This window comes from Ambystoma mexicanum, chromosome 6p, assembly GCF_040938575.1.
Source record: "Ambystoma mexicanum isolate Mex_15411 chromosome 6p, UKY_AmexF1_1, whole genome shotgun sequence".
In the NCBI taxonomy this organism is placed as follows: Eukaryota; Metazoa; Chordata; class Amphibia; order Caudata; family Ambystomatidae; genus Ambystoma; species Ambystoma mexicanum.
Genome location: NC_090935.1, coordinates 1356874318 through 1356886937, shown reverse-complemented (window position 1 = coordinate 1356886937; position 12620 = coordinate 1356874318). Strand labels below are relative to the sequence as shown.

Below are 12620 nucleotides of genomic sequence, written 5' to 3'. Positions count from 1 at the left end.
ACAGGCAGGCCTTTTCTTTATTTTAATAATGAAAACCCTTGAAATGTCCTTCAAAAGTCGGACACCTTCTCTGGTTCACCATAGACCAGCTGATATAAGTTGAAGACCCATCCTACTTGTCTCGGGAGGATAGCTCAGTGTCAACGTGATCGCCTTGGAAGCAATGCATCACGGAGTAGCACAAGTTCGATCCCCGGGTCCGCGCTTAGAAACCTCTGGGTATTAAGCGCATTATAAATAACCTATCACATCACATCACTTACAGAACTAACCAGAATGGCCAAACATCCTACTGTAGCAACTCCACAGTTAGTAGGATTTGATTTAAATAGCATGGAAGAAATCCACATACCCCCTAACAACCCACATACCCTCTAATGAGAGATTTTAATATCCTCTGGGCTTGGCATTTCACCTCCACCAGGTACATATGTCAGATTAGCCTCAAAGTCAGGACTCGCATGACGATACACCTGGACGTGGTAGCTAGTGCGATAGATTCAGACTATTGGGGAGAAATTTAAATCCTACTTCATAATCATGGCTCTAATCCTTATGTAGTCAAAGAGGGAGAGGTTATAGCCCAGGGGGTTTTAGAACAAGGCCATATCCCGGTACCCCAAGAGGTAGGATCATTAAGGGAAACAGAGGAGGTTACAAGACGCTGACCTTCCTCGGGAAGAGGTGGAATCAATAGAGGTGGAAGACATCACGTCTCTACCCGACCTTCCCTTTGCCCAAAGAAACAATCCCATACTTATGGAGGCCTTGGGGAGGGTAACCTCGAAGGAGAATAGACGTAGTAAAGGCAACCCTTTCTTTTTAAGAAAAGGACTATTATATAGACAGGATCATGGGAGAGACGATATTCCCAAAATCCAATTGGTAGTCCACAGAAGTCATTGCACGATAGTATTAGAATTGGCTTCCTCCGATTTGACCGCAGCACATCAAGAAAGACTCAAAACCAGGTGATTCCCCGATTTTACTGGTCCAGAATCTTCACAGATGTAAAGATGTATGTCTCAATCTGTGACATCTGTCAAAAGAAGAAACCACTCTGGTGCCCCCGGCACCCCTACTACCTCTAACAATTATTGAGGTACCTTTTTCACACATTGCTATGACATGGTGGGACCGTTAGAAACATCTAAATTGGGAAACAAATACATTTTAGTGATAGTTTACTATGCTACTCGGTACCCTGAAGCATTTCCTCTTAGAAACAGCAAAAGTCAACAAATTCTAAAAAATCTGCTTCCCTTTTTCTCTAGAGTTGGATTCCCAAAGGAAATCCTAACAGACATGGACACCACATTTATGTCCAAAATGTTGCAGGAGGTCAAGGAACTACCCGACATTAAAACCTTGCGCACATAGGTGTACCACCCTCAGACCAATGGATTGGTGGAAGGGTTCAATCAAACCTTAAAAAGAATACTCAACAAATTGATGGAAATGGACAGCCATAACTGGGATTTCATAATTCCCTGTGTTCTCTTAGCTGTTCGGAAAGTACCTCAGGTATCATTGGGACATCAAGTTGTTATATGTGAGGGAACCTTGAGATGTTCTTGATATGTTGAAAGAGACATGGGAGGAAAGGGAAGAAGCCCACTTACCAAATTCATAAACAGCACAGAACCTTAAAACATACATGAGCGCTGTTCGCTAAATTGTGAAACAACATTTAGGCAGAGCTCCAGATCACCAGAAGGCTTTGCATGAAAAACAGTCCACAGCCCATTGTTTCTCCATAGGTGAATCTGTCTTAGTTCTCCCTCCCACCTCGGAGAACAGGATGATTTTGCAATGGTATGGGCCTTTCAACATTTTAGAAAAAAAAGGTCCTCCGAATTATGTAGTGTCCCAACCAGATACATGTCAGAAGACATAGATATACCATATAAACCTATTGAAATAATGGAGGGTTGACCCAGCGAAGGAAACCACAACAACTATGGCAGCCCTCCTTACTTATTCCGACTTAGAGAATCAACTAATACCCCCACATCTATCTCTCCTACCAAGAAGACCTGTGGGATTTATGAAAGCAGTTCCCAGAGGCCTTCTCTTAATAACCGGGTAGAGTGAGCAATTTATTTCATCACATCCATACACCCATTGGACAAACAGTTAACTTGAAACCCTATATAATCCCAGAGGCAAAAAGGAAGATCTTAGAAACTGAGCTTGATAAAATGCTCAAGACAAACATCATTGAGCTGTCTGAAAGCCCATCGTCCTCTTCCATCATCCTAGTGGCTCCTTGGGAATAAGCCGAATAAGACATTGAGAATGTGTATCAATTTCAGTAGATATATTCCATATCGACATTTGATAATTATCCCATGTCAAAGATGGATCAGCTTGTTGAGAAGTTAGGATCCTCTACATGTATTTCCACCCTTGACCTGACTTAGGGATATTGGCAGATGCCCTTAAATCCAGCTGACTGGGAGAAAACTGCCTTTTGTAAACCTCCCTGGAGCATTTGCATTGGCTTCAAAAAAGTAAATGAGATCTCAAAGTTTAACTCTTACCCTATGCCCCTCACCTTGCTCTTACAAAAGGTTACTAAATGGCTCCATTGGCACCAGAATATCAAGAGAAGGCAGCTTTCTCTACATTTATGAGATTTTACCAGTTCAATGTACTGCCATTTGGACCACTTAGGGCTCAGCAATTTTCCAAAGGGTCATGGACATGACCCTGCATTCCCACCATGAATATGCTGGATCCTACTTAAAAGACATTGTTAAAAACGGATGTCCTGGAGTGCTCATCTGTGTTCTCTTTACCAAGTTTGCAAAAGTCTGAGCGTTCATGCCTTTGAGTCAATCGCATCAAGGTGCACTAAACCATATCCATTGTAAGTTATCTTTGAGGTATCTTTGCTTGGAGATTGGGAAATGAACGTTACCAGGGCCGCCTCCCTAAAAACAGCTTTATTAGACTTCAATGGCCAAAGCAACTATCAGCCTATCTCCAACATCCCATTCACAGCAAACACTACGGAGAAATGTGCTATGTGATGAATATGGATTGTTTGTCCCTTCTCCACAGTGAGGAGCTACCACTTTTTAGGCAAGGGAGGTGAGTCGGCTAAGCAACACCCACACTAGAGATCTGGGTAAGTGGAACCTCACTGGCAGTGACTACCTCCTATGGGAAAAGGAGTCCCATTCCTACACAAAACTCCCTATGTGGATAACTCTATCTGCTTACAAGGGAATTGAGAAGCCTATAACCAAATGTGACATTGTTTCTTACTCATTGGCTGTAAGTAATACTGAACTGTATTCAAGACACAAAGATTCACAACACACCCTTTTCGGGATACAAAATAATGAACATAAAAGGATGAAGAACCCTACTGAGAGGAGAGAGAGTGCTACGCAGAGGCGAGCCTCTGACAACACCTGTCCTGGAGGGGCAGAGTTGCGCAGTACCACAGAGCATGCTGAAGCGGCAAGCTGAGAGCCATATAGTGAAGGACTTGGAGGACCGTCGAACCGAGAAGCAGAGCAACTGCTTGAGATAATGAAACAGAGAGGTTGTCTCATCTGGTGGCATAACCACGCTGAGTCGGTGGTGGGCTGGAGGCTCACGAACGAACACTGACACCAGGTGGGACTGGAGCAACGGATCCTCTGCCCCGGGCAGAGTTACAGAGGCTACGAGAGCCAGCAGCATATATGAATGAGAAGTAATAGCATCAGTGCAACAAGCAACCCGAAGCTGGGCGAGCTGTGAGATGCCGACAACATACCCAAGGAGTGGACCCAACGTTGAAACAGGTAGCCGGGGTGGCTCAGGGAACAAGAAGGCCAATATATTAAAGTGGGACATTGCATGAAGTTGTGGGTTATAGGAGCCTGAGAAACCCGAGGAATACAAAGTTGCAAAGCCAAAACGTATTATTAAGCCTAAAGCAACGTGAGAGTCAGTCAGACCCCATTAAGATGCTAAGAGAAATAGAACCGGATGGGTTCAAACCAGCAAACCAGAAGATAACAGAAAATCATATACATAGTTGGAAATGGGAGATAAGGAAGATCTCCAGAGTGAAAAGGAACTATAAAGCTAAGCTTGTAACAAGAACGATTGCAACTCTTGAGGGGTGTGAGAGAAGGAAACAAAAGCACTTGAATTCTGAAATCCATATGAACATTTTAATTGGAAAAAACATGAGAACTTTTTGTTGGTGATTTTTACATTTCTTTTTCTTCTTGGAGCTATGAAACATATGACAGCCAAGACCATTGTGAGACTGGACAGAGAGAGCCATCAGTCAGTAGCATACTGCTCTGGCTATTTAGGTTATTTTCTATAGTGGTAGGGCTAGACAGAATGCAGGTTTTCGGACGAAGGAATATATTTTCGATTAGGGGACTGACGAGCACCCATACTTTAGTTCATTAGGTAGGGAACACCCTCATAGCGATAGGGACAGACAAGCCTTTTCTTTTCTAACAAAAACCTGTGAAATGTCCTTCAAGAGTCTGATTCCATCTTCTGGTTGGCCACAGCTACTGCACAACTCACTGATTACAGTGAATCTTTTCAGTTGTTACATGGACCAAACATAAGGGTTCAGACCCTGTAGAAATACTGAAACCACCTTCCTCTCCATTAGGGCAGAGCGCTTGAGAATCTTTCGAATTTTAACATCCATCCATCCTAATCCTTCTAGCCCTTACAGTGGCCTACAAGGTGGGAGGCCATGCCACTCTTTTAGCCAGACGTGAGCCCTCCAAGGGCCACTCTCAAATGGCTAATTGACTTCCTTATAAGGTGCTCAACTCACAGATAACTGGCACAGTTTAGGGCTGCCCTCCACCACATCAGGGTTATGTAGGGTTCGACTTTCTCCACGGTGTTATTTAATATATACATCAAACCCCAGGCTACCCTGCTGAGCCAATGTTCCCCTATGTTACGACTGTACACAGAGAATGCCCAGATTGCATTAAATCCTGACAAGAACACCATCCAATCTGACACTATCGCTAGCTGCCTGAGTTCAGTACACTATTGGCTTACCCCGAGCACCCTCTTTCACAACATCTCCAAAACCGAGGTCCTCGTGTTTGCTCATTTCAGACCCACACTCTCTCTTTTTCCTAGCCTGGCATTCTAGGTGACCTGCTGGGAGGGACATGCAGACTTGCTTCAGAATCTCTGCATTATCACGAACAAGAACCTAACTCTTGTTCCAAAAAATAGATGCTATTGCCTGTAATTCTTTCTTTACATTGCATATCCTTTGCAAGATCAGGACCTACCTCCAAATAGCACACAAGAGTCAGCTGACTAGAACCATAGTCACTTCCAACATACAGAATTGTAACTTCATCTACTTGGACATGACATAGTGCCAAACAAACTAAAGCGCATCCGGAATCTCACCGCTAGACCGACACTAGGTATCGGCCCATTCGACCATATTTCACCTGTCCATAAGGTGCTACACTGGCTACCCTTTGAACTCAGAACGTGCTTAAATGTCCCTTGCCAAAATCACAGAAGCCTCCACAACTAGTGTCCCGAGTACCTCAACATCTTCATTTTTGTTTACACTCTTGCTGGGAACCTGTGATCATCAAAGGAGAACCACGTGAAGAATCGCACATTCCAATAGTAGATACAGGAAGGCAGCTAAGTCACTGCCCAGGCCCTAAAACACTGGGACAGATCCTGACACGACCCCTCTTTAAGATGGCCTTCACTGAGGGCTTGAACCCACCTCTGAGACTACAGAGTGATGCCTCTCCCGCAGAAGCAACCCATTGTGATACATTAGTTCTCTGTCCTAACATTTTAGGCTCTAACTCCCTGGTCCACAAAACCTAGTGGCACTTAGTCTGGTGCCCAACTTATGTTGTCATCTAGAATGTGGGGTGTGTTTTTGCCCTAATTTATTGTTAAGTTGCTTTTACTCTGCTGCTCAAATAGGAATGTACTCCTTCGATATGTACTCCAGTTGTTTGCGTGGACTACCTGTTTTTCACAGTCCTGAGCTTTGAAACAATGTATTTTGTAAGTTGGGACAATACAAAACCTCAATGAAATAAAAATGAAAAATGAACTTCTGTGACATATTAGGTGGGATTCCTACACTCAAGTTACTGTGTTGTGCATATATGGTGGAAATAGCTTGATGGCGATAGCGGGTAATTGGTATAAGTCGCTGGGCAATTGATGGCAGCACCCGGCAAATGGCCTTATGCACAATCCCAAATTATCGCCTTTGACAGTTGTTGTTTCGGATTGTGACTTTATTGGGACGGGAAACATGAATGTTTCACATACAGCGAGGTCTGTGAGCTACTAGAACAAACAACTGTGGGGCCAATAGCTTGAATGTGCTCATTTTTAAGGTGCATCCCAAAAAAGCAGAACAGGAAGACAATATTAATATTTGAAGGCACCAGTTGAATGCATTCCTTTTTTTTAAAAAAAAAATCATTATCTACAAGTCAGGTCACTGCACAACATTGCACTTTGTGGAGGTGATATTTTAAGACTACAATGGCCATGAATCTATCCACAAAAGTGCCTTGGAGCAAAGGCGTTTAGAAGCAAGGTCGCTTTAGGTAGTCTGCTCCCTGGGGACCAGGGTCCTTCCTGTGCGTCACTTCCGGTCGGACACATCCGAGTCCATGTGCGCCTGAAACAGAGCAGGCTGGGTGTGTTTGCCCCGCTGGACCTCACATTGGCATTCCTCCACGACCATGACCACCTTGACCAGGGTGGTGGCACCAGTGCAGTTCATCTCCAGGCGGTGCATGGTGAACTTGGTGGGCACGCAGTGGGAGCAGAAGGTGTAAAGGTGGTCTGCGGGACCGGGGACGTGGAAGGAGCTGCACTTCCCGAAACACAGGTTGTTTTCCACTACTGCTTTCTCGCAATGTTCATGGACGATGCTCTAAAAATTAGAAATAGTCATGGTTACGAGAAGGTAGTGCTTTTGCAGCATGGAAACAATCACTCTTTCCAGTTAAAAATGTTAATTTAAATTAAAAGACAAATTTGCATACTGATTTATGTACATTTGTGAAACCAGATAATCATGATTCTAGCCACTCTTTTTGTAATGTTATGTTATAGTATGTGACATTTGTAAGGTCCAACATTCACCGTTTTTGCCTGGCTTCTTGGCGCTGACAGCTGTTTGGGTGGGTGACAAATGTTTGCCTTGTGTGCCCTTTAAAAGGCTGAGGTGCCCTGACTAGGGGCTAATGTTTGCTTTCTTCCTCCTTTCAGAAAGTGATCTCCTTTGCTTCCAAGCCATTGCTCTGCTCCAGTGTTCAACTTGCCATCCTTAGTGAGAGTCCCTCTGATGAGCTATGAGACTCAAGTAAGCGGATCACAGAAGTAGAACTGAAGGGTATTTTTTTGTTTTAAGCTATGAGGCGGTGCTTTAGTGCCACCTATAAGTATCAAATATTACACTGAAGTACAGTTAGGAAGGAGATGGGATGTGAGGCAGGACACACAGCCTGTGGGTGCTGTTCAGTTCTTTGACCACCCATTGACCGGCCATTACCATGCTACTCCTTACAGGCATTCCCAATCATTACCTGTTCTCCCTGGTCAGACACGCCTTCCTGGGATCTCTTCAAACTAGCTCTAACGTGCAGTAACATCAAACTTTGTGCTGGATAGGGTCTGCCGGTGTTATTTATTGGGAGTCTTAATGGGTCAATTTCCACTGCGTTTTTTGTTTTAGATGGGCATTTGCCATAGATTGCCTTCATGTGCCCACGTACGTGTACCACTGGCTAGCTTTTGCCATCCTGTGGACAGGTAGCTGTTATAGCTTTCTATGTTTAGCTCTCCGTTGTTTATCGTGTATTGTGTGTGTGATGTGTTGACTTAAAGGTTTTATGTCGGATAAAAATGTATTGACTGACTGACAATTTTTGGTGGGGGGCCTAACAAGTTTTTGTCGGGGCCTCAAAATCCCAAGTAGATAACGAACTTTCAAAAGACATAGAGCCCTCTAATTAGTAACCTAAGAGAGCAAGTTTAGTTGTCGTGTTTGGTGTGAAAGGAAGTAAATTTGACTTTATAATATGTGTTAAATATAATTAACGTGAAGTCAAAAAATCGACTTAAGATATTCAAATATAAAGTCGAAATCAAATCAAAATATGTCAATACAAATTCCAATCCCTCAGTTTTTTTAAAGGAAATATATTATTTGTATGTATTCATTTTATTAAATCATTCTTAGCGGCAGGCCTTCAATATAAATTGAACAAATCTAAGTATGTACTCTGTATTACTTTCCATTCCCTTCAATGTTAAAAAACAAATCATCTAATTCCGAATGTATGTCACTGAGGGTGTGGGTCAAAAAATGGGCGATGTTGACATCTGCTAGCTGGTGAATCATTTGTCATCGTTTCATTTACTGTGCTAGGAAATCAATTCGGGGAAGGCAAGGAGAGCCCCAGATATAGAGCGCATTTGTGGAGATTTCCGGGCCTGGGTCCTGGCTAGTCCCAGTCTACTTAAAGCCGCTAATGAGGCAGCATGCGGCGCTTCATTCTGTTAATCAGCGGGATGTATTTCTGACACTAGAGGGCGCTCGCTCCGAGTCCTAGGGAGGGAGTATTCGCTTTTGGAAAGATTGCAGCTGCCTTTCCTGACTGTAAACGTATCCGTGAGCAAGACTACTCTCTTGGAATAGTTGTCCCACCGTCCTACAAGTAGTGCGAACTCAATTCCAGGATGTAAACTCTACAGGATGGGCAACTCCAACGCCTGGAACCTATGCTGCCAGAAGGCACGGCCCTTTGGGGACAGTCCATCGTCGGTCCCCTGCACCCCATTGGGAATTCACCCAGTGTTCGTTTCATCTTACAAACTGGCATGGACTGACTACGAAAGTTTACACGGGAATTTATTTATTTATTTTAATTTATAAAGCGCAAAAAGCGGCCGGGGGGAGTGGGGCCATCATGGCGCGGTTACAGCAGTGCCTACCTAGTTACACAGAAAAATGACACCTGTCTGTGGAATCATGGACATGGCGCAATAGTCGAATGAGGGCACTAAGATTAATAACTGACAAGAAGACACGTAGATTCAGAAGCCCGCCGTTCTAGGCCGTGATACTCCTCGCGCGTCTGAGCCCCACACTGAGGGAGGGAGAGAGCAGAGCAGAGGAGCGCCAGCAGAGGGGGGACGCGCACTTTAGGAGGCATTGTTGGTTTATTAAGCTTAGGGCGAGTAGGGCGCATCAGTCAAGATGCAGTCCTGGATGCCAGCTGTTGAGCTGGCTCACGATACTGTCCCGCCCACCAAAGAGTGCAAAACAATGCCCTGTAAAGCGGTATTAAATATCGCCAAGGATACATTCATGGCGCTTAAAGACGCCAGGAGCGCCAGAGGGGCCTACTCCAATTGTATCAGTGCACACAACCTCATGGTTTCATTTCTCCAAAATGCTCGATGTTGGAGACATCGATCTTACCACCTCGCCCTTAGTGGCCCCTGTAATTTTTGGTCTTGGAGAAATTATTCAGCCAGATTGCACAGTCCTGAGGTTTCCTAGTGGACTCCGTTCGGTTCCTCGCCTCGGCAATCGGTGCAGACATCTGTTGTTACGTGCAATGCAGCAACTCTTACAACCCCACTACGGCTAAAACGAAAAGTGTACACCACCAACGACAAAAAAAATACAAATCATGCGCGCAATGATCGCACGCGGCATATGCCCAGTACTTCGCAACAGGCTACACAGCCCTGCACTGGTTTTGTTTCCATACCATAACGCACTCTATGCAAGTATCTTGCACTGTGCAGCGGAATCTACGCCATTTTGGGGAGTAAGCACTGCCACCGCGTCTCCAGCTGAGCGTTGCTTCACAGCATCTCCGCCCTGCTCACCGTATAGCCCTCGGACATCTGCAGCGCGAACCGTATGAAAACCCGGGAGAGAACGCGGGCAGCATTCCAAGCGGACACTGGGAATGCGTTTCAACGCATGGCAAAAGGCGAGCTTACTTGCACATGGATTCAGGGTCGATGTAACAGTCCCTCTGATGCCTGATTTCTTAAAGAGTCGCTAAAGTCCCACCTGACACCCCCTGCTGGACTCATTTGGGAGTTGCACTTTTGGACTACGCTTGCACTGAGCTTTATTTGACTAGTGAGTTGCATCTTCTAGGCAGGCATATTACAAACAAGAATTGGCAATGGCAACAGTTTGAGATTTGGTTTAGACATGGGAAAGGCACTTGCCAGACACAGCCAAAGTGATGGCAACTGACCATTGATGGTAGCGGGTACAAAATGGCACCAGCATAATAGCAGTGCCAGGCAAATGCCCAATACTTATACAATAGCCAAAACGATTGGCTTTGCCAATGCTTGTTTCTAGCAGGACTTCCTCGAAGGACACTCATAGTGCTTATACATCGGGTGGCTGAGGTTATTTATATTACACCAGTAGTGTGCTCACAGCGCATATTAACAAACACTGGCAGGCACTTCGAGTTCAAAGTTTGATGGCAAGGCTTGATTAAAGCGAGTTCAAAGAGCTCCCATGAGGAGGTGGTTTGGGAAGGGAGGGTCAGGAACTGGGTGGGAATGGCTGTGGGGATTAGCATGGCCATGGGCAGTCAATGGGTGGCCAAATAATTAAGCAACACCTGCAAGCTTTGTGTCCCTCCTCATATGCCATGTCTCCCTATCTGTACTCTAATTAAAGAGTTTGGGCGGCAAATAGGTGCAACCGCCAGCTAATAGCCCACACTAATGAGTCGAAACGCCCACCTACTTCAGGCATGTTCACCTTTAAAGAGAAAGCAGCCATGGCAAGCATTATCTGTGCAACATTAGAAAGTTTGACACTGGTGGTCCGAGGACGACTCCTAAATCTTCACTGCTCTGCGTCTGTGCCGCATATTATGAGGTCGGCTGGTTGATGTCAGTAGATCGAAGCCTGCGAGGCCGAGGGCTGTTAACCCACTTACAGAGCATATGCGGAAGCACGATGCTATTGCATGTCCTGGCATGCTACCTCATCCTCTGGGTGTCAGGTTATGCTATGTTTTGCGGTGGCTGGTATATGTCACTAATTGCTCGTTTAGTGGTGTGCTGTGTGATGCGTGCTCTCTTGCATTAAACTATGATTTGGTAGTATGCGTGTGGTGTTATTCTGTGTAACAGTATGTTTTCTTATGTTGTGGTGCTTGCTTTGCTGCATTACACTGTAATACCGTGGTGTGGGTGTGTGATGAGCTACGTTATACTATCCTATGGCATATGCCGTGTTGTACAATAATGGTAAGCTATGATACCTTGTGTTAAAGTTAGAGCATTCTATCACAAGGCAGTGCATTGCACGTGTAGCCCCATGGTTGTTCCCGAGCAGCATGTACATAGCTATGTTTAAGGCTGTGGATTGGTTGTTTAGTGCGGGGGTGCCTCTTACCTGCGAGAAGGGCAGCGTCCTGCAGTTCTCCTGTTGCACCTCGGCCTTGGCGGGCAGTACCAGGTCCTCTGCGGCCGCATTCCTCCTGAGCAGGAACTGGTTCCAGAACTTCTTCGCGTGCTTCCTGTCCGTGGGCTCCGTGTTTCTCTTGTCGTCGGGTAGCGCGGGTGGGAAACCCGTCAGAGGCTCCGGGGGGAGACTGTCAGTGTCTGGCTGCCCCCAGTTGCCCAGGCTGCCCTGCAAATGAAGCTCTATGGGCGGAAGGCTCAGCCTGGACGTTTTCCTCTCTCCTGGTGGGTGAAGGGGCTCGTACAGTTCGGGGGCAGCTGCCAGCCCAGGCCCGTCCTGCTCCAGCATGTTCTTCAAGGCGTCGGACTCGACCCCCAGCTTCTCTATACTCTGGCTCTCCTTCCCAAGCCGCACCTGGTCTTTGAAGGACAGAAGACGCGCTTTCCTTCTCCGCTTGTCACGCACGTCCCTGCTGGCCGCAACGCAGGACAAAACCAAAAGCTGGAGCAACAGCAGACGCATCATTCCCTCCTACTCCAAAACCCCGCGGGCTACTACTGTACACTGGACCACACGAGACCCCTGCCTTTATACAGGAACCCTCGCCCTGGCTGCAGCAGGCGGTCCCAAGGGCAGCAGGTTTGACGCATCTACAGGCCTAATTATAACCGGGTCATTGGTGCTAATTGAACTGCCCGCTCGTCATCTTCGCGTGTGTGTGTTTATTAGAAGGCCCCCTTCATCCGCAGGCCCAGGGAGGGTCATCACTTTGCAGAGAGGTTTGCATACATTGTTGATTCGCAGTCTGGGAGCGAAGACTCCAATCCACAGATGTGTATTAACTAAATCAACAAGTCGTTTCCTGGAGCCCAGGAGGCCTAATTCAGACTACAAACAATAACAAACACTCCCCTGCCATGTGCTCTGCGCTGCCTAAAGTGTCTTGCTCCGTCAATCTTCCTGCAAGCAGCCGTATAAAGGGCCACCAGGTGTGGACTGGGAATCAAAAAAGGCCCTGGGAATAATTTTCAAAGTGGCCCCATATTACACATTTTCAGCAAGCATCACCCTTTTATCTATGAGAACATTTGCAAATAAAATAGGTAATCACACAAAAGAGGCCCAGGGTGCAGAGGCCTACCAGGAAATCTCCAGAGTT

At 45.9% G+C, this 12620-nt stretch overlaps 1 protein-coding gene across 1 annotated transcript; it reads right to left on the bottom strand.

Moving 5' to 3' along the window:
* Positions 1 to 6366: 6366 nt before the first annotated feature.
* On the bottom strand, positions 6367 to 12022 carry CER1 (cerberus 1, DAN family BMP antagonist). The gene is made up of 2 exons (XM_069626558.1): positions 11453 to 12022; positions 6367 to 6931 (listed from the first exon to the last, which is right to left on the bottom strand). Exons 1-2 carry the CDS (start codon positions 11984 to 11986, stop codon positions 6638 to 6640), a joined length of 828 nt encoding a protein of 275 aa, XP_069482659.1. The 5' UTR covers positions 11987 to 12022; the 3' UTR covers positions 6367 to 6637.
* Between the last annotated feature and the right edge of the window lie 598 nt (positions 12023 to 12620).

Excerpts from the sequence above, each read along its gene's own strand:
- CER1 (XM_069626558.1), bottom strand. The coding sequence starts at position 11,986 with ATGATGCGTCTGCTGTTGCTCCAGCTTTTGGTTTTGTCCTGCGTTGCG. Across the intron at positions 6,932-11,452 it reads GGACGCTGCCCTTCTCGCAG|AGCATCGTCCATGAACATTG; the intron begins GTAAGAGGCACC and ends TCTAATTTTTAG.